Source organism: Sceloporus occidentalis, unplaced genomic scaffold (assembly GCF_023333645.1).
Source record: "Sceloporus occidentalis isolate IW3139 unplaced genomic scaffold, rSceOcc1.0.p SCAF_4, whole genome shotgun sequence".
Taxonomy (NCBI): Eukaryota; Metazoa; Chordata; class Lepidosauria; order Squamata; family Phrynosomatidae; genus Sceloporus; species Sceloporus occidentalis.
This window is the reverse complement of record NW_028316984.1, coordinates 68,690,208-68,717,829: the sequence shown is the minus strand read 5'-3', so window position 1 is coordinate 68,717,829 and position 27,622 is coordinate 68,690,208. Positions and strand designations below refer to the sequence as shown.

At 39.5% G+C, this 27,622-nt stretch overlaps 1 protein-coding gene across 1 annotated transcript in view; it reads left to right on the top strand.

The window, feature by feature from the left end:
* LOC149313966 (protein disulfide-isomerase A5-like) overlaps window positions 1-27,622 on the top strand; it is a 200,736-nt gene that overhangs the window by 104,277 nt on the left and 68,837 nt on the right. The window contains exons 8-11 of the mRNA XM_089520261.1: window positions 83-150; window positions 10,530-10,621; window positions 10,738-10,809; window positions 16,118-16,254. Coding sequence (XP_089376387.1) covers window positions 83-150; window positions 10,530-10,621; window positions 10,738-10,809; window positions 16,118-16,254 — 369 coding nt within the window. The remainder of the gene's footprint in view (window positions 1-82; window positions 151-10,529; window positions 10,622-10,737; window positions 10,810-16,117; window positions 16,255-27,622) is intronic.

Sequence of the window (27,622 nt, the reverse complement as noted above, 5' to 3'; positions counted from 1 at the left end):
AGAAGTATTGTTTGCTTGCTTTTGCTGTTGGAGAGACACTTTAGCATTATGATTATTGATTTTTCTTTCTCTTTCCTGTTAGGGTGTGGAGTTTGCAAAAGAATGATGCCATCATTCCAACAAGCATCTACAGAACTGAAGGGCAAGTATGTAAGTGAGAGGAGTTGCAAGATTAATGGATGTTTGTTTTCTAAAAATACAACTTCATGCTTATGTGCATTTTAATGAATAGCTATGACAACAAAGAGACAGTTAAATCTGCACATTAATGCAAATCCTACCATATTTGTAATAACCTCCTTTGTCACTTATTTTGATAGTATCAATCTGCTATTGTGGATCCAGAAACACTTTTAGAATTCCAAGCTGGAAACAAATTTGATTTAATCTCAGAATAACTCTAAATTAATATTGAAAAGATAGGTTATTGGTATTGCATTTCAAAAACATTGTCTAACACACAAACTCCTGAGGTGCATTAGACCTCACAGCATTCACTAAAATTTCTCATTTTTAAAAACAAAAGTGCTCAGGAAATAGAAGAGAAAGCAAAAGAGAAATTTAAAATATACATGTAGGTAAAATAAAGGAGAAAACAGAAATCAAACCAGTCTTCTGAGTTTATATTAAATAATGGAAGAAAGAGGTTCAGTGTACCCCAATCCTCTGCTAGGAATTTCTCCAAAAGAACATTAGAAATAAGAAAGCAGTTTTGTTAGTCTGTGCTATGGCAGTATTGGTGCCTGTGTTCAGAGAAAACCAACTTGGAAGAAAATAAATCTCCTTGAGCAAAATACACTTTGGTGGTCCAGTACACTTGCCACTGTTTTTTAATGCCATATTTATTGTTGGTTTTTCTGTGTGCACAGACTAGATATAAACTTTTTCAACTCTAGTGCTCTTGAAAGTGACAGCGGTGCAAAAGTGAATTTATGAGAACTTACCATTCTGCATATATTCTTTTACTCTGTTTCAGGTGTTTGCTAGAGAAAGAATGTGATCCCAGTTAGCTTAGACATTTGGTAGCTTTAATTGTCCATTCATTTATATAGGGGTGAACTGGACCCCTGAAAGCTTCATAATTTATATATAATTTTTAAAGTGATTGAATGGGAAGGGGGATGAAATAGCACAAGATCCTAGACATCATAACTGTTGAATAATATATAGAGTGTGAAGCAATTCATGATTGTTAATGAAGTCTTACAAATATTTTAAACCTCTGCTGGGTTTATTAGCAACCCCATTAGCATAGGAAGATTAAAGAACCCCACTGTCTCATCATAGAAAGCAGAATGTCAGACATAAAAATAGTATGGCTTGTGTATTTCTTATATAGAATTCCAAAATCTGAAGCACGTCAAAATCCAAAACTTTTTGAGCTGCATCACAGTATGTACCTGTACTGTATCTGCAAGGCTGGAGTGAGATGCTTCTAGAGAGAGATGTGAGGATCTGTTAAAGTGTGAGAATCATTCCTCCCAGCATTTCACAGATCCTCAGTCTCTCTCCAGCTTCATTAAGTCTCATTTTGTATATACAAATAGAGATATCCAAAATCTGAAGAAATCCAAAATACAGAACACTTCTGGTTCCAAGCCTTTCAGATAAGGGATGTTCAACCTGTAGCTAAAAACAAAACAAAAAAAAATTAACAAGCAGTAAACAAACAGAACAGCAAATTATTCAAACAGCCCATAGAAATGTGCATAGCTCTGTTACAGTAGCATAAAGAGTTTGGTGGCTTCCACATCAGGGGTGTGGGGTGTAGTGAATCTATTCTTTATTCCATTTTTTAAAGGAGCTATTTTAGGAATAGAGTTCAGCACTTTGGATAGCTCTTTTAATCCCTAAAACAAAACACAGATCATATCGGTTATACCCTTTGACATGGAATCCACCAGCCATCCCAACCAACTTTAAACTGCACCTTAAATGATATGTCCAGATAGACTTCCTTGGGAGTGGATGTTCAAAGGGAGGAGTAGGAATCAGGCAGCTCTCTAGATGCTGGACTACAATTCCTGCCAGAACTCACCAGCATAGTTTATATTAACCAATGGTGAGAGTGGCAGTTTAACTATTCCTGAATGGGCACATGCTTCTCAATCTTGTCCTAAGGCTTGGTGGTACTACTGAAAAAACCCTACCTGTGACACCTAGCTGTTGTGAGGGATGCATCTGCCTTATTGAACAGATTGCCTGCTAGAAATAATACATAAGAGAAAGCAAGCAAGACTATGGTCCAAAGCACACTACAGAAATAACCCAGTCTGAGACTGCTTTAACAGCCCCAGTTCGGTGCTAGGGAAATCTGGGAATTGTAGTTTACTGTGACACCAGAGCTCTCTGACCAAGAAGGCAAAACATCTCATAAACTTACAGTTCCCAGAATTCCCTATCATTGAGCCAGGGCAGTTAAAGTGATCTCAAACAGGATTATTTCTGCAGTGTGTTTTGGACCATTGTTTTGGCATTTGTACTACTGTACTGCAGATTGACTGGTTGAATAACTGATCATTTTATAATTAAACCTTTTAAACAATTGTAATTAAAATTATTAATATCATTGCTTTATAATTCAATTGTACTTTTAAGGTGATAGTTTTTTCAGCTCTGAAATATATAGCCTTTCCATGATACATTTTTAAAAATCAAATGTTCTATCAGTTTTCTATTCCAAGTACTTTTTTGCAGGTTTGTACAGATTTTTCTTCTGGGGTGGGTTGGGGAGTGGAGCACATAGGCTATAAACAGCTGGAGGAGCTATAGATCAGCAGAATAGAAATAAGAAAACTCTCCTGTATAAATAAAGTTCCTTACACTCATATAATGGGATTTTGGGCTTCAAAATAGCATTGAAAAATAAGATTATACTAAAAAGTGTTCCTTACCACTACCTGACTAGCATTGTTTAAATTAATATTTGAGATCATGTTTACATATATTATATATATTATATAGTTAGCAATAATTCATAATCTAATTGCTAGAGTGTGAATTATTGCTAGCCTTTATAGATTACAATGTAATTCTTCCACACTTCTACCTTACTATTCCTTGTAATGTTAAAGTGTTGATAAATGAAATGGAATATAATTCTGTGGTATATTCTATAATTTCTCGGGGGGGGGGGGGGGGGATGGGATTTTAAAGTCCAAAATTTAGCCAGTTGAGTGTGACTGACAAATTTGGCAGATTAGGTGAGGGAAATATTGGAGCATGGATTAAAAAACATGGTGAGATGCAAGCAAATTCAGAAATATCAACTTTGCCTTATTGCATTTGAGGATGTGAGGAGACTAGAGTGTTTTCAAACTTAACTACATTTTATCTAGCCTATTTTAAGATAAAACAAACAGAAAAGTACAAAGAAAATTGAATATAAGGTATATAATGACATATGGAAAGGTTGAAACTGATGACTAATTCCTCTGCTCCTAAAATCACTGAAAGATATTTACACAAATATGAGTTCAGTTTCTAGGAAATAAATTCTGCTGAAATGAATTGTGCTTCTGATTGCTGTTTTGATATCCTCACTCCTTGCTGCATCTTGCCTGTTTTGTTGTTCTGCTGCAGGATTTTGCCATAGTTTGAAATCAAGTCAGATTTTTTCATATTAGAGCCTTCTGGTCCAGGTTTGATGATAGGTAGCATTTAATTAAACTTGGAGAACTAGAAAAAATATGGATGTACTCAGTTTCGAATTGGAACCAGGATCTGTGAAACATTGGCTTTTCCAATATAATGCATACTGTTCATTCCAATTTATTGTTAAAAATAATACCTTGTAGAATTATGTAGTGCATTCTCAGACAAAAAGGATGGCGCCTTGGTGTATTTGTACTGTTAGCCTGGCTTGGTAGGTTCTTGGTGCACATGCCTACAGTTGCCTAAGAGTAGAACTGTACAGTACATTGCCCTGGATGTGGCCTTGCTACCAAAAATGGGAAGTTGGATTCTGTAACACTGAAGCATATTTAATACATATTGTCATGTCATTACCTCATGTGTTTTGCTGCTCTTAATCCTCACCTTGGCTTTTCACTGGTGGAATGGCTTACATATGGCTAAATATTATAGGGGTGAGTTAAAAAACATTGAGTGTATCTGCATGACGTAGTTACAGCTATTTGACACAACTTTAACTTCCCTGGCCCCATCCTCTGGAATCCTAGGATTTGTATTTTTGTTGAGGCATTCTGCTAGTGTACTTTGAGTGCTAGTCTACTCACTGGAATAATAGCACTAGAGGAGCTCTCTAGCAGAAAATTCAAAGCATCTGAGGCCCCAGGATTTAATTTGATTGAACTATGACAGTTTAGGGAAACTAAAGTGTTATAACACTGTAGCCCAAATACAGTCTGACTCACACCAGGCTGGCAACTAACTTATACCCCCTCTAGTTACCCTGTAGTACCTAGTCTATATTCTGGTAGGAGAGTTTCTACTGTCTCTATTATGAATCGAACCATCTTCTCCCATAAGAGCTTGCCTGGGTGTTGAGACTTTGAGGGAAGCTCCTTCTTTCCATCCCTCCACCCATACAATGTGGGAGTGGGCCTTCTTGGTGATGATTGTGAGGCTCTGGAGCTCCCTTCGTAAAGAATCCAGAGTGCCTCCTTCCTTGCTGAACTTCCAGTAACAGGTGAAGACTTTTTTGTTTTGATTTTTGGCATTGATTATGGGAGAAAGCTTTTAATAATGTGCTATATCATTCATATTTATTGTCGCGTTACAGACGGCCCAGAAGGGACTGTCTCGCGCCGCTGCCAGTTGCAGCGTCCGGGAACCGCAGCAGCCAAACGGTGCGGTTCCCCGACGCTGCCAAGAAGGAGCGTGAAAATCGCGCTCCTTCTTGCTCCCCGGAAGAGACGCCGCGAGGTGCTAGTTGCACACTCGCAGCGTCATTTCCGGGGCACGACGTGCGGACGCAGAGCGTCCGTTATGTCAAGATGGCGGCGGCCGTGTGGAACGGCCGCCGCCATTTGTTACGGACAGAGTCCGTAACAGGAATAGGGGCATCTAGAAGAGACGCCCCTTTTTTAAACTGGGACGTCCTGAGGATGTCCCAAATGGCGGTATCTAACCCGCCATTGTTTCTTAATGGACAAGCTTTAAATTTCTCTTTAATTCCATTGATAGTTTAAATACATTTTCACTTTTTTGTTTTTAGCAATGGGAGTTTTTATTTGTATTTAATGTTTGTAAGCTGCCTTGAGTTCCAGAGTTGGAAGAAAGTGGGGTATAACTAAATAAAATAGCAGGACCAGCAACAGCAATAATAGTGGGAACATGTCTGAGTCCAGTGCAAGTGGTGAGGTCTGTCGTACTCTGCTCAAAAGGGTCATTCTGTAGATGTGGTGGACAAAATTTGATGCATTGCTTGTTGCCTGCTGAAAAACCAAACAAAGAGTTAAATATGTGGTCCTACAGTCATATCATAGAGTCATATGGTAAACCACAAGAGATATTGGGTTTCTCCCCAACCATCCACCCTGCAATCCTTTGACAGTCTTGTCCAATTGGGAACAGTGTATGCATGAACAAAAAGAATCCAACTAGGCATTCAGGTGGGGGCAAAGTGTTGCTTAACTGGGAAAAGCAACTTCATGACTCTAGTATATAGAAATTGCTAATGGAAGGGCTTCCCTGTTAATCTGTCAGATGGTGTAGGTGTTAACTTTCCAGAATTGTGGGAAGAACACATTTCATATGTATTTTTTAAAGAACTCAATTCCAATAGTTCCTGAGCAACAGCTGACTTTCTTACATGGATGTTCTCCTTTAAGTTTTATTTCACGCTATCTGTGAGCACATTTGGTCTGAGTAGTTGCTTCATTGGGGATATTGGTATTAAATTCTTATGTAGCATGTAATGGGCAGGAGGAAATCCTGTTTTTGGATAGGGGTAAGTGGAACGGGGGAGGTGAGTTTTAATGCTATGTTGCTAAAGGGAGTTAAGCCTTTGATGTTATTAGTGAAGAGTTAATGTTCCAGTTGTATCTTCAGCAACTATCCACTGAGGAATGTAGCTGGGAGATGGCCTGCATCTAAATCTAAAACCCATAGGAAGCTATACTGGCCTCTGCCTAGTTTTATTTTAAAAGTGCTCAAGGCTTTGGGGAAGCAGAGAGGTAATTTATTGTTCCCTGCAAAAGATGTCAGGTCATGCACTCTGTATCCAAAGGCTATACTGCAACCTTGTTCATACTGTGGGCTGGTTCTACTCCCATTTTGGTAAAATATGAGAGTACACCAGGGCTGCAGCTGTGAAGATGAATTAAAGAGCTGTGCCTATGTGCAGGGCTCCAAATAATAAGTCTAGAAATAGTGTCTCAAACCGGTATGGAGTTTGAAAAGGTCTACTAATTCCCCTTGCTGAAGAGCATTGTAATTTATGGCAGGTTCCCTGTCTGGAGTTCAGACTTGATATCCATGAACTCTACTAGTTGGAGACTTGATCTGCCTGTTTTAAGCACTTAATAACTATGTATCCCTACATTTAAAAGAACTGTGTACAGATAACATTCTTTTTCTTCTTCTTTTGATTCAGAAGGAGTTGCTTTCTCCTAGTTTTGATAATTTAAAAAGGAGATTCCCACCAATGATTTTTCATTTATCTGAAATGAATAAACTAGTCTGCAGGTAGATAGACTCGATCAAGGAAGTCACAGCCTTGAGTAGGTCTGCTGAATAACTTGGATATCTCTCATTTATAGGGTTACCATAAGTTAAAGACTAACCTTCATGTTGTTGTTAATTGCTGTGAAGTTGTCTTCAGTGTACTAGTCTGATTGAATACATACAGTATTTGCACAACATGCCAAATCAGTTTACACTTTCCACCCCTGCTGCTTTCAGTGGCAGAAGCTAAACAATTCAGAGACATCCATTGTGATTTATTGTATGATGTGAAAACAGGCAGTTACCCTTCTCTGTTTTGTTTCTTTCCTGAAAAAGCTCAAAGAGACTAACCAATAATGAACTCTGGATTCTTTCACTAGAATTTACTAGAGAACTTTACTTTTCCAGTAACTAGAAGGTTACTAGCGGAGAAACAAACCAGACAAGGGTAGATGTCTGTACTCACATAGCATGGTAGATGAACACAATGGATCTAGAAGTCCAAGTAGATCACAAATTGAACATGAGTCAACAGTGTGATGTGGCAGCTAACAAGGACAATGCGATTCTAGGGTGCATCATAAAAGTATAGTGCCTAGATCAAGGGGAATAATAGTGCCACTGTATTCTGCTTTGGTCAGGCCCCACCTGGAATATTGTGTCCAGTTCTGGGCACCACAATTCAAAAAGGACAATGACAAACTGTAACATGTCCAAAGGAGGGTGACTAAAATGGTGAAGAGTCTGAAAACCATGCCCTTTGAGGAACGACTTAGGGAGCTGGTGATGTTTAGCCTGGAGAAGAGAAGGTTAAGAGGTAATATGAAAGCCCTGTTTAAATATTTGAAGGGATGTCATATTGAGGAGGGAGCAAGTTTGTTTTCTGCTGCTCCAGAGACTAGGACCCAGAGCAATGGATGCAAGCTCCAGGAAAAGAGATTCCACCTCAACATTAGGAGGAACTTCCTGAAAGTGGAACACACGCCCTCAGATTGTAGTGGAGTCTCCCTCCTTGGAGGTCTTTAAACAGAGGCTGGATGGCCATCTGTCGGGGATGCTTTGATTTGGATTTCCTGCATGGCAGGGGGTTGGACTGGATGGCCCTTGTGGTCTCTTCCAACTCTGTGATTCTATGATTCTAATGCACAAACCAGTGCTCTAAAGTTTATTTAGCGTAAGAGTAGAAATAATGTAGTGCTCCAGTTGTTGCACTTCATCCCCAGAAGTCTAAGCCAGCATAGCAAATTGTATACTGTATAGTATATTGGGCTTTCTACAAAACCACTTCCTTCAGGGTGTTGATTGCACCAGATGCATCATACTCATTCAGATGAGTTGCCTTATTTTCAGGGAATTTATAAGACTCAAATGTGCTCAAGATTCTTATAACAGACATATTTTTATTCATCACACCTAAGTAAATGCATTAAGGATTATCTGAATAAGATCAAGGAAAGAATGAACTTTTGTGGGACTTGACATGTTTTGACAAAATTGGTATTTTTGCCTTTCCCAGTTGTGTGAAAATTTATAGCTAACCTCAAGCAACGTTTGTGAATTTTACAAGGAATTTCCAAGAAATAAAGTGTACATAAAGCAATGTACATATTTTGAAATGCAAATAATGTCAGCTGCTATATCCATGGATTCCTTAGCTACTGATTCAGCCATCCATGGCCTGAAAATATTTGTTAAAACATATACATTCCTAAAAGCAAACCTTGATTTTGCCATTTTGCACAAGGGGCACCATTTATGTGCATAGGTGGGGAGAAAATGATGGAAATATGTTTTGGTCAATGGGGAAAGATTGCATAAATTAGGATGAAAATGCAGTTGTGATGCAACCAAATTGAAGCTGAGAGCTTTTCACGCTTCTACGTAGGATTGTCTTGCTTTTTCCTTGCAAACTGTCCTGGTTTAGCTGAATGATCTCTTTCCACAGAACCAGTCAGGTTGCTTCACAGCTGTGTGGAAACTTGAATTCAGTTCTCACTAATTTATACCGGACATTCAGTGCACAAAAAGGCTCCAAGTATCTCTTCATGCATTTATATTTTTAGGTTTGCTGCTAAAAATATAAGATCTTAACATACTAAATGTAAGCCTGTGTATCATTGAGGTGAAACTGGGACCCTATCAGCAAAGTCATCACACCCTAATGTGTGGAAAAACTCTTTGGTAGAGCCTCTTCAGTGTTGATTCTTCCACTGTTAATGCTACAGTGAATTTAATTTGGATTTCTGCTTAGGTAATAGTTGTTAATAGAAAGGCATCCATTAACAGGCTAACATATAAAAAGCATTTTGAATATGCATTTTCTTAGAGTTGTTTCTTTATGAGACAGTAGTGCTCTCCAAATATGCTGGGCTCAGGGGTGTAATTACCAGGGGTGGGGGCAAAATGAGTGCATTTCCCCTCAAATTCTGCACCTCAATAAAATTTTTCTTCATTCCCGGAATTTCTAGCATTGGAGAGTGAATGATTTTCAGTGTCTCACAATCTTAAAACTCTTCTTTGCTTTGCCCATATTCCCTTGGTAACTTTGCCTGCCCTCTATTTCTTTTCCATTTCCTTTTTCTTTTTTTTTGGATCCTAAAATGCATTTCTAAATGCTTTTCACTTGCCATCTCATCAAGACCCTGGAAATACAGCAACCCACTAGCTAGTACACTTGCATGATTCCGGCTAATGTCTACTTTAAATGTTTTCCCTATGCTCTCTGGTTTCAGATAGAAGTATCTACACCAACACCTCCCAGAGAGGGGTCCCGATTGCACCGGGCATGCATGGGAATCGGTGCCAAGGCTGCTTTTCACTCTGAGCACCTGCTCAGAGTGAGCAAATTTCAAGCCCCATGATGACTCCAGCTATCACATCAGATCTTGCCCTAAAGTCTAACAAGATTAAAAGTCTTGTGAGATTTGGAGATCTGCCAGGCCTGTAAAGTTCTACTGGGCCTATAAAGGCCTGCACACATGGAGGCCGGCCATTTTGAGGCTGATGATAGATGTATGCCTCTGTTATGATTGATTTACGATTCCTGTATATGCATTAAAATTGTGGCCATCTTTTAACCCATTCATCAACATCTTGCCTCCCTTTGTCCCTGAGCAACCATGTCATGTATGCAGTAGCTTGCCATGTAGTTTTGGAGATTTTCCCACATTGACTGCAGACGTGTTTTTATGCCTTCTGTGAGCTAAAGAATGCTCCATATGAAACCTTAAGTCAGGGTAGACAACCTACGGCCCGCGGGCCGGATCCGGCCCGGCGAGGCCTTGGGACCAGCCCCAGCCTGATCCTGCCACCGGGGCCTTTGGCCTATCAGGAGGAAGCGGGCAAGCGGGGGCAAGGGGGGCAATTGTTTATAGAAGCCTCAGAAACGTGCATTTATTTAAAAAATCAGCAAATTTTTTCGCGTCCTAATTTTTTTTTTAAAAAAGTGTCTTCCATTTGAAAATTTTGTCCTACATTTGGCCTGGTTTGTTTGTTTGTTTGTTTGTTTATTTATTTATTTATTTATTTATTTATTGGCTTTGGCCCTCCAGTTGTCTGAGGGACAGCAACCCGGCCCCCGGCTCAAAAAGGTTGCCTACCCCTGCCTTAAGTGAACCCAATGCATTTTTCTGTATAAATGATGATGGGGAATCCTTGTATATGTGGAGATTTCACCCAAGTCATCCTTTTTATAAAGAAGTAGAATACCAGGAACTGTAAGCACAGTGATGATCCCATAGTGATGAAAACTGGAACATGTAGAAGACTCTGACAAGATTTGAAAACCAATATAAATATATTATCTTTGAAGTGAGAAAATTGCAAGTATTGCAATTAAAGAAGTTGTTCATACTTCAGAAGAGTTGTGTGGAGTAAAAAAATGTTTTTTGTTGTTGCAGGTACTTGCAGGAATGAATGTCTACTCAGCTGAATTTGAAAAAATAAAAGAAGAATATAATGTCCGGGGATACCCAACCATCTGCTATTTTGAGTCAGTCCCAACTTATTCTGCATGTAGATACTATTAAAACCAAATCACTGATTTTATTTATTTATACACACACACACATTTCTATATTGTAAATTCCTTACTTGTTGTTCTTACAGAAAGGGAAAATTCCTGTTCAACTTTGAAAACTACAGTGCTACAGCAAAGGACATAGCAGAGTGGTTGCAAAAGTAAGTCTCTCGGGTTCCTTCACTACATCACTGAGAACTGCATGTTTTAGTAAACACTCTTGGATCAGGGAAACAGATAGTTTTAATTACACCAGCAAAGCAAATAAAAGCATGGTACTGATATATGAAAGATACACTTGTGTTATTGTTTGCTCTCACTTTTCATGATTTTTTTACCATTGCACGTATTTGCTAGTTGCAATTCTTTATTTTATCTGGACAATCAAAACAGCTCTAATCTGTGTACACACTTCATTTTGAAATTGTGGATGGTTCCCCTGAGTTTGACTTGTTGATGGCAGTGGGTAAATCATCTTGGATGCCCTTTTAACAGAAAGCAGGTTCTAAGTTGACTAAATAAAGTTAATTAAGGAGATTTTCAGTAATCTCACCTAACTGTGGGGTGAGGATTTGATCTTCTGTGACAGGATCCAGAAGCTTGTAGTAGATTTTCTACTTTTGACAGAGCCAGCAAAATTTCTTAGCTTTTGAAAAAGAACAAATTCCAGAAATACTACCCAACTTTTGAAGATTTAGCATATTAAACTGGATAGGAAAGAAAACATTCAGAGAAGAGGCTGACCCATGCAGAATTGATTGGCAGATGCATCTCAGAGGAGATTATATCCAGAGGTATACCTTCCTCTGGTGTCACCTGGTATCTGTGGAGGGCTTCCAAAGAAGGAGGTGCGGCCCTTCTAAAGTGGAAGGGGCAGGGCTTCTGCAAGGAGGTGCGGGGAAGCCAGGCAGCAAGGAGGGGAGGGGGGCAACTGGGTGTCACCCCCCTCTGGGGTGTCACCAGGTGCGATGTGAACCCCCGCATCCCTGTAGTGATGCTACTGATTATATCATTTGGTGTTGAATTGAAGCATGTTAGTTACAGAAACCAAGCAAATGCCTCAGAGCTCATTCACACCATTTTGTGACTTGTGTTTAAATGGGTGTGTGTAAACTGTCTTCCTTTTACTATATTGCAAAAAGAATTTGCTTTGTGCAACAGTGCATGAGCCATTTGGGATCTGTGGGTAGCTTTTGTATTCAAATTGCACTCACAGTTCTGTTGACTTCAATATATTCATATATTTGGTCTCCTGATGGACTTTAAAGCATTTAGCTCTGCTGAAACATAGAGACAGTGCATTGTGGCCTGGACTATGTAGGTGGACCCAATATATTGTAGAGGTGCAAGGGAGGAGAATGAACATGGTAGTACAGATGGGAAAGGAGTCATACAAATGCTAAATCCCCAAATATCTTTACATATTATTTTCTGAGTTATCCTAATAACAACCTGCAGTAGAGATTAATGTTGCTATGGCCAGATTAGAGATTTGGGAGTAGGGCTGATGTTGAGAAGACAGTGAATTACCTTAGGCAGCTCTATGAGTTCATGTCCATGCTGAGATTTGCATGGGCACATCCAGCTCATGTTCTTAAGTATTATGCCATGCTAGATTGGTAGTCTTGATTTTCTTTGATCCCTTGCAAATCTGTGATTCCACAAACATTACTGACTGGATGAATGTGGAATGTTACCCATTTTTCTCCTTTCCCCTACCTCTCAGTACTTAAAATTTTATGTTTCTCACTCTGCATGTGTATTATATTGCTTTCTACACTTCTAAATAAAGAGGCATTGTTATGTAGCTATTGATTCCATAAAAGATGTTTGTAATTTATAAGTGGAGACAATGATTGCATATATGGAAACTACTTCAATATCCTAGGTTATGGGAGGATAATTATTTGCAATGTGCCTTAATTTGTATGTGTTATGAATGAGTCTGTGTACATCAGAGCTAGGAATGATCATGATTCAGGGACATTACATAGCATCCTGGTGTCTGGATGCATGGATCCAAGAGGGAAATTTTGTCCTTAACACTGATATAACTTTGGTCTATCAAAAAAGCAACATGTAGTACACAGAGAGAAAGAGAGATCCTTTCTTCTTCTGCCTGTGAGCAGTGGTGTATGCCTTTATCACCTGTAGCTTTTTCTTTGCCTTTTGGCTTAGCAATGATGCCCTTATCTCTTGGCTACCACATGTAGAACATTAGAAGTGTCTAGAGTTATTTTTTTCCTTTTTCTTTCCTTCAATCTGCTTACATTATAGACTGATAATCCTTGTAATATGCAATGCTTTTATATCGGTACTGTGACAGTTAGTGAATGCAGTGACTGAAGGCAAAGCAGAACAGCTGCCTACTATTCCCAATGATAATCTCTGCTAACAAGCTACTCTGGGCTTTGGCTGATACTTCAGCCATCCAGAGCAAAAGACACCTGTTTGTCTTCAATTAATTTCCATTGCATGCTTAATAGTTTCCCAAAAGGCAAAGTAATGCAGCAGCATTTCCCTCCCTCCCCTAAAAGAAATCAATATTGAGGTTGGGGTGGGGAAAAATTAATATTCAGAATCCGTTCTATACTTTGGAAGCTACCCATAATTGAGGTTGCAGAGTATAATTTGTCTACAGTGTAAACCTGGCACATAGGCTCAGTAATAGTAATGAATTACTCAAAAGAATGTGTAGTATGAGTAGTCCAGTGCTCTGGGCATTGATTCAAAAAGGCCTAAAAAGTGTAATTGAAGAATGGTAGAACATATGTAGGCTCTATATGGGATAGAATAAACCTAATTAAAAAGAATAACAAGAACAAATCACTTTGCCAATTAATTCAGACTCCTGTTGAAGACTGATAGTGGGTTTACAAAAAAAAAGCCTTTTACAGCCTTGATAAAGGACTCATAAATGCAGGACTTCCATTTATTTGATACTTGCCAACTGTTGTGAGTTAGTGAACAATCAAAAATTCATTCTGCTTTGCCTCTCTTCAAAAGGCAGGTTTGAGATTCCTCATAGGCAAAAAGAAAGAAATTATCTGAGTAAAAACACAACTGTGAGAGAAGCCATATAACACTTCTGTGTGTTCGGAACATACCTGTCTTTGGGAGAAAAACTAAGAAGGAAGAACAAAGGTCCAAGACACACTGCAGAAATAATCCTGTTTGAGACAGCTTTGACTGCCCAGGCTCAATGCTAGGGAGTCCTGGGAATTGTAGTTTGTTTTGGCACCAGAACCCTCTGGCAGAGAAGGCTAAATGTCTCACAAAACTACAATTCCCAGAATTTCCTAGCATTGAGCCACAGCAGTTAAAGTGGTCTCAAACTGGATGTTATTCTGCCTCTAGAACCAAATTTTCTGCTGAAGTAGTAATGCCCAGGAACACATCTATTTTTTAAACTGAAGTATACCTGTATGTAAGTAATGTAAGAGATTGTTATCTTTTATATACTCAGGTTATTTTTTCCAACAATAATCCTTAATTATTAACTATTTAACCGGTACATTCATACTCATGACAGCTATTCCTCTGTCACTGTGAACTCTAATGTTAAATTCAATATGCACGGTAAACTGAAAAATTAAATATTTATTGAACATCATTAACAGTGTTTCAGTGGGCATGTAGAAAGACATTTGAAAAGAGGTATGTGTCCAAGAAGTAACACAGGCCAAAATTTACCTGTGGTTTTACTACAGAAATTACTACATATTTATCTACAGTAAATGTGTTCCTATTAGCCTGATCCTTCAGCCTGCTCTCTGTTTTCTCAGGCAGCTGTTTTTCATGGGTAATTGTCTTGCTGACTGTGGGCTGTGTCACAGCCCACAGTCAGCACATCACACCTCAAGTAGGCTGAAGAGCATTTCCATCTCCTCCTCCACTCAAATGTCTGTATTCATTGCCTTCCACTTTAAAAAAAAGCAGAGCTTTTCCAGGTTGTGAGACACATATGTGTGTTTATTTGCAGTTGCCTTGTTTCACATCTGTCAATATTGAGTCACATTGATGATAGTGTGTTTGATGATTTATAGCATTTGTTTGTCATGCTTTCCTTCCAAGTATGATAGTATTGATTTGTTTATTAAGGGTTCTGTTCTAGAGATTTTGTGCAAGAGGCACATTTGTACAGTCCTCGCAGTCAGCTTCTGGCTCTGATTGTCTGCTGTCATTGTTCACATAATCATTTTACATGACAAATGCATAAAATGTCAAGCTGTTGTGAAGTATGTTTAGAAACAAATCTATGAATGACTGTCTAAACTGGCTCTCAGACTAAAATTTGCCAACACAGTAGGAACTTGCTCAAGTGGATAGAGAATGATGGAAGAATAGCTTTTGAAGCTTAAGAGTTTTTAGGAGGAAGTTTAGGGCATGTAGAATCAGCAACATTTTAAAAACATTTGAAGAGATAAGGTAGATAATTTTGGTATCACTGGAGTACTAGAATTTCAAAACTCAATGAATGATTTCTGAATATAAGGCCCAAAGATTTCCCCTTTGTTCTAGCTTTTGATTATTCATTAAAACAATAACAAATACACCTCAAGGATTGAAGGACAACCTTTGACAGAGTGGAGCATAATGTGTCAGAGGATGAGATATGAGCTAGAAGAGTCTCTTTCAGATCTGAGCTCAGCTGTGAGCTCACTGATCCCTGAGCCTTTCCCTAGTAGTATAGCCATAACTCTCTCCAGTGTTACAGTCATTACTAGAATAATTCATTTGGCAGTACTTCATTCTACTGGGCAATCAATTTCAAATTGTTTTGACTTATAAATCTAGATGCCATTCTTCTTATCTGATAATCCATGCTCATTTCTGTCCTCTTTTTCTTAAAATCCAAGTGTACTTTATTGTATTGGAGTACTTTGTAATATAACAAAGGCATTCTTCTCTAGCCTCATGTGTAGTCTCTCTGTTGTTTTCCCCATTAGCTGATTGCTGTTGTACCAAAAAAAAAAAAAAAGGTTATATGCTCATTGTTGGCTATACCAGGTATCATGGGATGAAAGCTGTGTGTAAATTTTCTGTAACACATATTTCTGAATAGTATGTTCTATATGCTTGTATTTGAAATCAACTGCATTGTTCACTGATTCTGTTGGATTCCCTTTCCAACTTTTTTGTCAAATCTCAGTAGAATTATTATAACAAGAAGGAATGAGGTTAATAAAGCATGTCTGCTATTCTATTATAAAACTATTCCTGTTTGTACCACAATTATTTCTGCTGCTTCTACAAATTTCAAGGTCTGGTGCCCATCCTCCTCACCTTCATTTTATCTGCATTTCAATGATTAGTAGAGGTGCACCTTTATTGAGTTAACCTGGAGTTAGCCTGGTGCCTATTAACATATGCCTAACTGGCTGAATTTCTTAAGATCCATTTGGTTGAAGCAGCTGCTTTACAGTCTCAAGCAGCTTGTTCTAAACAGTGACTCTTTGTTTTTTAAAGTCCTCAGCCACCTAAACCACAGACTCCTGAGACTCCTTGGTCAGAAGAGGATAATGTTGTTTATCACCTAACAGATGATGACTTTGACAAGTTTATCAAGGAGCATTCTTCTGTCTTAGTGATGTTCTACGCACCATGTGAGTATTTTTTCTTTTCGGTAATTGTTCATATCCATGTTTGCATCATCGGCTTAGCGAATGGAACTAGGTAAGGAAATTTAATATGTTTCAGAATCTGTTAATATGAATCATAAATGTCACAGCACTAATACGTTACTCAAATGTCTTGCAAGGGTAATTGACTTATTCACATAAGGATGACAGGCCCAGGTCCAGGGACAGTAGCAGTATAGAAATATGTAGTTCAGTCAAAAGCAGTGTTTTTTTAATGTCTGAAGATGGGAATCATGCAGCCTTCCAGATGTTGTTGGACTACAAATCCCAGATTTCCCCACCTTTTGCTGTGTTGGTGAGTGCTGCTCACTAAGGCCAACAACATCTGGAGGGCCACATACATCCCACTTGATCTTACCATGGGACACAGCCTTTATGTGTCACACTATGACACTATATAGATGGGCTCTATTGGGCGCCATCGTTACACATGAGGGGCAGCGCTTCCCAACGCGCCTTACCCCTCACACATAACGAGGGCGTAAAAATGGTGGCGCCCTATACACATGGGCGCTGCCATTTTGACGTGACGGATGCCTAGTGTCCACACGTCGCAGTGCCTTGATGACGCCACAAGTGCACCATTGGCACCTTGTGGCATCACAGCGGCGCCAGAAAAAGAAGCCGCTTTTTGCAGCTTCTTTTTGCTGCGCGAGGGAGTCACACGGTTTGTCCGCTGCAGCTCCCTCGTGCAGCAAACAAGGGCGGCAGCATCCTAATTTCAGAAATGAAAATATATTTAGTGCTTTATTGTGTTGAAGTATTTTGTAATGTTAAGAGTATATCAAGGACGTTCTTCTCTAGCCTCATGACAGTCCTGTGGAGGTGATCAAATGTCCAACTGATCCCATTTTACAAATAAGGATAGAGAATTAGCTGATCATGAACTGTTATCAAGAGTGATGTTGGATTAATAGGAAATGCAGTGTAGGCTGTCTAATTTTCCAGTCCAATATTTTTATGCAACACAGCTTGCTGTAAATGCTTTTTATATTTGAAGGTGGAAGCTACAATAACTGTAAAATGCACACATGTAGACTTCTCCTTTTTTGCAGTGCTAGACAGGGTAACAGTAGTGATTTACTAAACAGAGTTCAGAGTCGAGTACTTTTCTTCTAGAAATCCCCTGCAGGCAACATTAACTGAAGGTGAATATGCAAGATAATTAACAGAAGACAGCTATCATCCAGACACTTTTCATATTTGCTAATGGAATCAGCTTTAAAATGTTAGCAGATAAGATTATTCCATCAAAGCAGTGCAGTAAAGAAAAGGTAATCTTATTTGTTTCAACCTTGTATTGACTTGAAAGGTTACAAATGCATTAGCTCAAGAACAAGAAATGTCAAACAAAGGCTAAGGGTGATGTACACTAAAATATGCACCTAATTTCTTCTTATAAATTGGAAATTTGTTGTGCAGTTTACAGCACTGGTTCGGAGTTATTTGTATACAATTGCATTGTCTTAATGGCCTACCAATCTTGAGTTCATCACTTGTGCTTTTGGAGAGGAGACAGAATTGTGATGGTCTGTTGATTACAATGTCAAAATATTTAATAGACTATAAGCGTAGTGCAATTCACAGACACACATCAGGGCCAACAGGTCTTCAAGTTAGACCAACCTACATGTTTTGATACTTGGTGGAGGAATTTTGAAATGACTTCACTGGTAAAAATACATTAATGGTAGGTCTGGTGGTAAAGGTTAACCTAAATTTTCAGTTGATGATTCCCTAGCTAGTTTCATCAGATATTTTTTTAAAAAACCAAATTTAGGTTTCATTTGATATCGTTGAATGGACCAATGTGCCCCCCCCCAAAAATGGGGGGGGGGAGCTGCATACCTTGAATTCATGTCTTTCTTGGCACATCTTTCTGTGTGATAAGATGTTGTACTTCCCTATTAGAGCTGTAATTCCCCTTATGAAATGACCTGAAGGCTTGTGGGGCAAGCTTCCTATTCATTCCAACTGGCTCTTTCTAATGATTTTTCACTGGCATCAGGGGTCATAGTAGATATGGAAATACTGAAGGTGTAAAGAAATCCAACATGGAAGTGGCTAGAGTACCATTTAATTCTGCTGTTCCCACCACCAGCAGCAGCTTTTGGAGGTATTGTAGCCTTTGCCCCCTGTTTTAGCAGCAAAGTTCCACTCCTGAAAGCCTTTGAGAGAGGAAACGAAGCTTTGTCTTCTATTCCCACTTCATGCTTTTCTCTGGTACTCATTCAGAGGAGCAGCATTCTGCAACTAAGACAGAACTGTGAGCTTGTTGCCCATTTTCTGCATATTATATCTGTCAGCGAATGTGGCTTTTTCTGTCACTTTCAAGCAGAGAGCACAACAAGACAGTCACTCTTCACTGACATTTGGGCAGTCACTCTAGGGATGTTGTTATGTCAGCTTGGTTTAAGGCTGAATGCTTTTACTCAGAACAGATGGCTAAAGTCCCTCATGCCTTCTCTATTATTGCAGGTTACTTTAATGCACGGACAGGATCATATCTGATAGATCTCTCTTTTCACTGCAACCCTTAAAAAACAAGCAAGTAAAAGCTAGCTTATGCCATCAGTCCTGCAGGGATAGGTCTGCTCTAGTTCATTTCAAATAATGATTTGTATATTCTGAACAGCTCTAGTCCTAAGGACTTAGGAGGAGAATTTACATTTGTTTCTCCAGGGGTTCAAGTGCCATTGATTATATTTTAATCTCTAAATATCTGAAAACATTGGGGTTTAACTTCAGAGTAGTGAAGTGTTCTGACAGTGACTGTCTGCCTTGGAATGGTCTCTGAGTTTACCAGGCTTGCTAAAGTTAGATTTGCAGCACTGCTTATCTGTAACCTCAATTTCTATTACAAATACAATAAAGATAAATGGCAAACTGATACAAGAAAGGCCTTCAACAGGCTCATCCAGTCACACCCTACTACAAATTGCATCAGCCAAATTAAAGTAAGTATGGCTTATGAGAAGGTCATACAGGGTCTGTACACCTCTCTTCAGGTTGGCCCCTAAAGCCCATATCAATAGGTGGTATGACAAGGAGTGTGCCAATCACAGGTGAACTACAACAACAATTTATTATACTTATCATGCAACTAATGAGCACCAGGTACCTCACTCCTATTATGAGTTAAGAAATCTAAAAAAAAAGTGAGGATACCACAGAAACCTGGCATATCAGGAGCTGTACATAACTGTAATGGAAGACCACACTGCCATATAGTGGCATCATGAGGGTTGGTTCCACCAGAAGGGACTGTAGATTGCCCTGCCCTGCCCTGCCCTTCCTCCCTGCCTTCCTCTCCTGCTGCGTCAATGGTCTGCTTCCCCGGCACCTACCCACCACCCAAACAGATACAGAAAGGGCTGCTGAGTGGTGGAAGCATACCCTAACCTAAAAGTAGGGACTGATGCCAGCAGCAGCTGAGCAGCTGGCCAGACAGGAAAGAGAGGTAATGATGGAAGAAAGGGGAGGAATCCATGGTGCCACTGCTCCACAACTGGAGACACCCCATTTCCTAGCTGTCCAGGAGCCGTACCAGATCTGGAAGTGGTGGTTGGATGGTAGCAGCACCAAGCAGGTGTCACCCCGCAGAGGCGTCACCCAATGCAGTACACACACTGCACCTTAGTGACACCCCTTTTCATCCTCCTTTATGTCAGTGATGCAGTACAATACTAATTTCTTAGACTCATTTGGTTCTTAGGAGACTATTGATGGACTTCTATGAATATTATATCAATAATCTCCCAACAATTAAAACCAAAAGTTCTGGGTTTTGCCAAAAGGAAGACCAGGTTCTCATTGTCCTTAGAGAATAATAGAACTGAACAGATGGTTTCATATAATATCTGGGTTCAGGAAGCTACAAGTTGAAAGGTCCAGGAAAATATATTAAATTTAAAGCAAAACAAAATATGAGAACAATAACTCTCTTCTTCTTCATTAGGATGCTGATTTTTCCCCAGCAGCTATCTGGTTTCTTTTTAAGCTAAGATAGACTCACAGATACTTTCTGAGATCCCAATTTTGGTTTCCTCTCATTAAAAGCTCTCTTGAAGGAATCCAATCTATTTGTCTTAGGTTAATGTTGGGTATCCCAGGTGTGTTGTTGGATCTGATCCTTACTTGGAGTCTGGCTTAAATTCCCTAAAATGTCTGGCATGGACTTACTCTATCCATTTTGACCTCACTGTTGCTTTACACTTCTACCATAATCACTAGCTTTACCATGCCTTATCTTGGTTGGTTATCTATCCCAAAATACAGAAAGGCCTCTTCCTTGCAAGTTTTAATGCCCTTCCCTCTAACCTGTTAACTGGCAGATTTCATTAAACACCGTTGAACAAGAGATGCTGCCCCTGTGATAATCATTAAATTGCAACCATATGCCATTTACTTTTCCACTGCAGTTTTTATCAGGCCACCATAATATCCCATCACACAGTGTTTCCCTGGTTGCTGCTCTGAGTCTTTTGTGGCTATTCTGCTCCAGAGCTCTGACAAATTGCTCACTCAGCAAGTGGCAAAATTTAAGCCTCGTTATTTTAGCCAGACTATTCTTGTTAATGCAAGTCTACTATATTTAATACACTATATTTTTAAGACCACCAGTTTGATTTAGCTGTATTTCTATTGTTGATCTGAATGTCCACTGGTTCTGTTTGAAAATGTGTTTTAACACGTTCTTCTAATAGTCTGTTGATTGCAGTAAAGTAATGATATATGTAAGACAATCACTCTTGACAGGCAAATACACCATATAAAAGAGGGTACTGAGTACTTGTGTTTCATACTCTGTAAGACAGAGTGAGTTGATCCTGAGGCTAGCAGTCAGGATAATACATGTTCTGAGGCAAGTCTTATTGCTAGTTATTTTGTAAAAAGAAAATTAGATGAACCAGTTTGAGGCTAGATGAATAATGATACATCAAGCTGGTGTGTGTTTGATAAACTAAGCTTAAGGGCTCTTGAAAGCTGAGACAGGACTCTTTAAAAGAAGCATTGCCTGGGAAGTTGTAAATTTCCCTGAAACTCCTGTGGGAGGAACTGCCACAGAATGGTAAAGCATATGCTATGAATTTGGTTCAGTCAATTGCTAATTCAAAGGAACTTGCTAGCAGGGGGAATCTTTTTTTAAAAAAAATACTTTTACCCCTTTCCTTTCCCCGCAACCAATTGATTTGAGGTGCGTAGGGGTGGACTTGTGCTCAGATGTATCTTCCTTTAATTCACTCTTTCACAGTCATTTTACAGGTGGAAGAGGGCTTATCTCTCTTTTATTTCCTAAATGACTGCACAGTTGGCCCTTCATATCCATAAGTTTTGCATCCACAAATTCAACCAACCACACCTTGAAAATATTGCCCCTCCAAAAAATATATATCAAAAAACCAAACCTTTGAATTGTTTGCTGTTTTTATATAAGAGACACCATTTTACTTTGTTATTGTATGCCTTCAAGCTATTTCTGATTTATGGTGACCCTAAGCTGCACCTACCATGGGGTTTTCTTGGGATAAGAGTACAGTAAGTGACTTGTCCATGGTCACCCAGTGGGTTTCCATGGCTGAGCTGGGAATCAAATCATGATCTCCAGAGTCATAGTCCAACACTCAAACCACTACACCATGCCATTTTAGTATGTCATTGTATATAATGGGACTTGATCATCCATAGATTTTGGTGTCCATGATGGGTCCTGGAACCAAAGCCCAGCAGAGGTTCTTTCATTCCTTGTTATTAGGTTTAAAAAGTAACATGTTCCTGTTACTTAATCCATTGATTTTTAACCTGCTATAATTACCTTTTACTTTCTGTTACTTTTTCAGAGAATTTAGGGAATAGTATTAAAACTTATAAAACTTGTCAAATTACTTCTTTAATGCCCTTAAAATCAACTTTTGAAAATGACTAGAAACTGTTGCTCATTATACCAATAAAGTAATATTGTTATTATAACAATGTTATTGTTACAAAGGTGACTTTGTTATGCCCTCATTACCCCAAAATATAACTAATAGTAGGTAACAATGTTATTTGTTACTTCCAGACTCGGGGTCCGGTGACCATTAGCTTGTCTGGCCAAGCAATAGAGCTATGAGTAGGAATGTTTGATGAAGAACCACCAGATAGGAAGTGGACATTATTGGGCACACAGGGAAGGAACTTTAGACATGCTAGTTAAGACCAGAATTATACATGTGAACCCTAAAGTCCAGCCAGTGAAGGATGTCATTGTTTCATACTCTGACTAGCAGGTATGTTATGGGAAGAATCTTTAGCCTAGAAATCAGCATGGAATTTTTGCTCAGTTAAGCAATAACTGGGACAGTAGTTATACCTGAGACAATACCAAATTACTGCAGCCCTCCGATAGCTCTATTCTGTGCAAGGACCTGTTAGGAAGAAGGTTTGATTTCTCTTTCCCACTGACTTTTTTAGTTTTCCTAAAAGCTAGCCCTACATAGAAATGCAGAAGTCAGAAAAGGAGTCTACAATGATCCAGGCAACAGCTATAGGGTGCGTATGCCCTGGTTCAGGCAATTTTTTGAGCGCATTTATTTTTGAGTTTTTTTAAGACTAAAAGTGTCCCCACACTTGAAGTAATGCTATCCAAGGTTTAGAAAGGCTCGTATGCCCCCCCCCCCCCACCCTCAACCTTGGGTAGTTTTCACCCTCATGCTCATGAGGATTGTTTCCTCAGTCAGAAAAACAATCTTGTTTCAAATCTTTCTTAAGAGTCCTGAAATAGCAGTCAGACACTGTGTTCTCAGAAAGTACCTTAAAAGTTGGTTTCTCTTCGGCAAGAAGATTATCATAAGTGTACCAAATTTTATCCTGCAAAGAATAAAAAAGATGAAATCTTAGGCCCTGAGGTAAAGCATAGATATTGATCCAGATCAATTTACTGTTTGTTACCAGGGTTTCCTCAAAGTGAATTTGACTTTACACAGAAGTAAAGTGCAAACCCCTGAAGTAAACTGAGCCCTATTGTTTTGCATTATTCCCATTCCTCTGGAATGAGACTATCATTTATTAAAAACTTCAAAGCCAATCTGAGGACCCTTCTGCCAGAAATCAGGCCTCTTCTGCTCCCCATGCTTGTATGTAGCACAAAGAGGAAAAGAGAGTGCAGGAAAAGTCTGCTCTGGAAATGTGGAGGGTGACCTCTAGGTTTCTTTGCACCACTAGTGATGGCATCCAAGCAGGAAGGAAGCTAGGGACTAGTCCAGTATCCTTCACTTGCATTAGAATACACTGCAAATGCAGAATTGTATTTAAGGAGGAACCATCCATTTGGTGCCTGTCTCCATGATGAAATTAGGTAATGAAGGACTGCTTTCTAAGTTAGGGAGATTAAGTGTGCCTTTTTCCCCATCTAGTGGCTGGTCCACAAGAGTCTTGTAACTGTGCTGTTCTTTCTGCTTAAACTGCATGGAACTCAATCCTCAAAGCATTTTCACCAGCAGGACCATTAATTAAGTTGGCAGGGCTCCCATCAGCATGTTGAGAAGATCTTGAGCTGTGGGCTTAATGGATGACATCAAATTATAAATTTCTCTGACTGCAGAGCGGTTACCTTTTAAATGTACTCACTACACAGCCAGATACACCCGATACAATTAGTAATAATGATCAAGTGAATAACTTTCGGCCTTGAATTCACAACCTATATACTGAGAACAAACAAAACTTGTTTTAGACTGGTGTGACTGCAGATACTTTCAAAAATCTCTTAGTTTTTGACAGTTTTTACTTGCTCATATTATTTATTATTCCCTGTAATGGCAGCATTAAATGAATGAAGGAAAACAAGGCCATCCAAAATCATTTCTGATTATCATATGCTGAGATTGCTGGCATGCAAAAATATATAAGTGTGTTTGTAATCTTTGTGAACAATTTTACAAACCCCCCCCCCCAAAAAAGGCTTAGCAAAGAACTGAGTCTGTCCAATACTTTAAGAATATTGATAGAAGTTGACCCTGTAGCAATAAAGTCAAGAATTACTAATTTTAATTGTCTAGAGATTAAACTTCTAGGTTTACACTGAATACCAAAAACATATATGTAGTAGTTGCTACTACATCGGTCTGGCCTACTTTCTGTTGGCATGCAGTTTTTTGGTCACTGTTGTACTAAAATTATAGATTTCTCTATTGTTTCTGGGACATAGATGTTGCCTTATAACTCGGGCCATATAACTCAGTATCATCTACATACACTGAAAGTAGCTTTTCGGGGCTTCACAAGACTTTCTCTATGCACTACTTTGAGATGCCTAGTCCCTTTGGAATGTGGAATTTGAGCTTGGTCACTGAGTTAACAGCTTTCCCTTTCTTTGCAAAGGATACTTTCATTTTTCACTTGGGTTGATGGGGAAAGGGTGGGAGGAGAATTGGTCAGAATATATGAGTCTACAAATTAAATCTTGTTGAGAGCAGTTCAGACATAAATGCTGTTGTTTCAGTTGGTTCTGGAAGGAGGAGGATAAAGGAAGGCAGGGAGTGATTGGGAGTTAGTCTGTTCATGCTGCTGACCATGTACAGCAAGGGAGGGAATTGTCTATCCCTCTTGCAGTTACTGTACTGTAACTCCCAGCATTCCTTGCTATTGACTTTACTGGCCAGGGTGTTGGGAGCTGGAGTTTATAAATATCTGTAGGGCTGCACAGTACCCACCACTAATATCCTAGGAAGGCAAGAAGCACTGGGTTGTGGGGTGCACACTGTGGTTCAAAGCTTTCCTGGTATGCAAGGAGAGTAGGGGAAGCCTTGAGGTGGAGTGGAGGTGCTTGTGGTGCTGTCCAGTCCTCCAAGAGTGGATTAGGCTGCATCAGAAGGCTCGGTGGCTGGCTGACAGCTGCAGGCCTGATCTTGAGCAGTCCTCGTAGGGAGGGGAAATTTTGTTGCAGGTTTCACTTATTTCTTTACAGAAAGTGTGGGCAGCTGTAAGGGAGTTTCACTGGCCCTACACGGGGATTTATTTTAATGCCCTACATGCCATCCTGCCCCAGAGGTAGGAGGGAGTTCTTCTCTGTCATGTATCCCTCAGATCCAGACCACCGCCAAGGCTTGTAGATTCTTTTTGTACAACATTGCCAAAATCCAACCATATCTCTCCGCCTCTACTGCTAAGATCCTGGTCCATGCCCTAGTGGTCTCACAACTTGATTACTATAACATCCTCCTGGCTGGGCTTCCTCTTTCTCACCTCTGTCCTTTAATTTCTGTCCAGCATTCAGCTGCACGCATTATCACATCCGCCCACCGCTCTGACCACATTTCTCCTGTGTTGGCATCCCTTCACTGGCTCCCCCTCCCTTTCCGTATTCAGTACAAGCTCCTGCTGTCAACGTTTAAAGCCCTCCATGAGCTGGCCCCTCCTTACTTATCAGACCTTCTTTCTCCTCACCTTCCCACCAGGGCCCTCCGTTCTGGTAGTCAAGGTCTGTTGTCCCAGCCCAGGATTTCCTCTGCCCCATCTCAGATTTGCCCCTTTTCACTCGCTGCCCCTCACTCCTGGAACCTTCTTCCCCCGAGAGCAAGGGCCATCACTTCTTTAACCAGCTTCAAAACAGAGTTGAAGACTATCCTGTTCAGAGAAGCGTTCCCAGGCATTGTATAATTGTCACTTGTTATTTGATGTTCTTTTGGTGCCTGTTTTATCGAACCATTTCCTGTATTGCTATGTATTTTTTATGTATTATCCTACTAGCCGCACCACCTTTCCCTTCTCCTTTTATGTCATGTCTTTTTAGATTGTAAGCCTGAGGGCAGGGAACCGTCTAATTAAAAAGATTGTATGTACAGCACTGTGTACATTTACATTGCTTTATAAATAAAGGTTAATAATAATAATAATATCATATTCTTGGCTCCTGGGCCATTTTAGATCCATGAGAGACCCTTTTTGAAACAAAAAGCAAGGTAGAAATCAATTTCCGATTAATTTTTGTTGTTTGTGTGCCTTCAAGTAATTTCTGATTTATAGCAACTCTAGGATGAACCTGTTGCAGGGTTTTCTTGACAAAATTTGTTCAGACCTGGTTTGCCATGGCCCTTCTCTGAGTCTGAGAGGATGTGACTTGCCCTAGGTCCTTGAAACCTGCTCCAGAGTTATAGTCAAATGCTCAAATCACTACACCATGCTGGCTGTGCCTTATTGTTTTCAAAAAAGCTCTCTCCTGGCTCTGTAGGAGAAGCATAGTAAAATTGCCCCTACAGGACTGAGAAGCCAGTGTTTTATTTTATTTTTTTGAAAGAAATGTTTTGTGGGCCTTGCTGCCTCAAAAACAGTCTGTGGGCTGCATGAGGACAGCCTCAGACTGTAGGTTCTCCATCCCCACTTTACTGATTTTTAACATGGACTTACAATTTTTGAAAGAAAAGGTGTTGTAGCCTTTGGCGGTCCATGCAACCACACCTTCCCCACCTCTGGTCTCGTATAAGCATCTCATGTTAGAAAAAAAAATCCTCCCAGATTGCTGCTGCCTGAAGTGCTCTCAACAGCTTCAGCTATTTCTACAAGATGATTTTTTGCCACATTGTGTTAATATCAGTAGTAGTCTGAAAGAAAAATGACACACCCACGCTCTCCCAGATACAGAAAAGCAATTTTAGTAAAGCAAAATTGTATGTATGGTTCAAGAAGTATATTGACTGCAGATGGTGAAATTTGTATGACAAAATTTAGTCTTTAATCTTGAGAAAAGTTGGAAAAGCTTTGTGATTTCAGTTGTATAAGAATCTGGTGGTATTGGCCTTTCTCATGCAGATTTTGTCTGGTCTAATCAAATAATGATAAAGTTCATGTAGTTTTGGAGGGTAAGTATACTTACTGTCAAGTGCAAATTAGATCATGACCTGAAACAGCTAGCTTTTTAATGCACTTTGATTCTCATGTGAACTCCTACAGCTCTTGGTTCGTCTAGAGTAAAATAATACAACTCTCCCTTTTTAATGTACAGAAAAGGTGGTTCAAAAGGTTGTATTTCCCCCACACACAACACATTCCATTTCTAAGATCTTTGAAAGAGAGCACCAAGGTTGCTAAGTGGAATACTTAGAAGCAGAGAAATGCCAAAGCTTAATTAAAGACTGAATTATAGAGCAAATGCACATTCTTCTACCACTTGTAAGGTAAAAAGAGTTCATAAGATGGATGGTTAGTATCGGCAGCAGGGGGTGTATGTAACAATACTTTTGACAAATGGCTTTCTCCTCTTTGTCCATCTTCATAATTCCTAGGCCGTTTAAAGAAATGTAAAATAGACATTTCCCATCGCAAGTAATTTTGTATTGAAAATTCAGCTCATTTT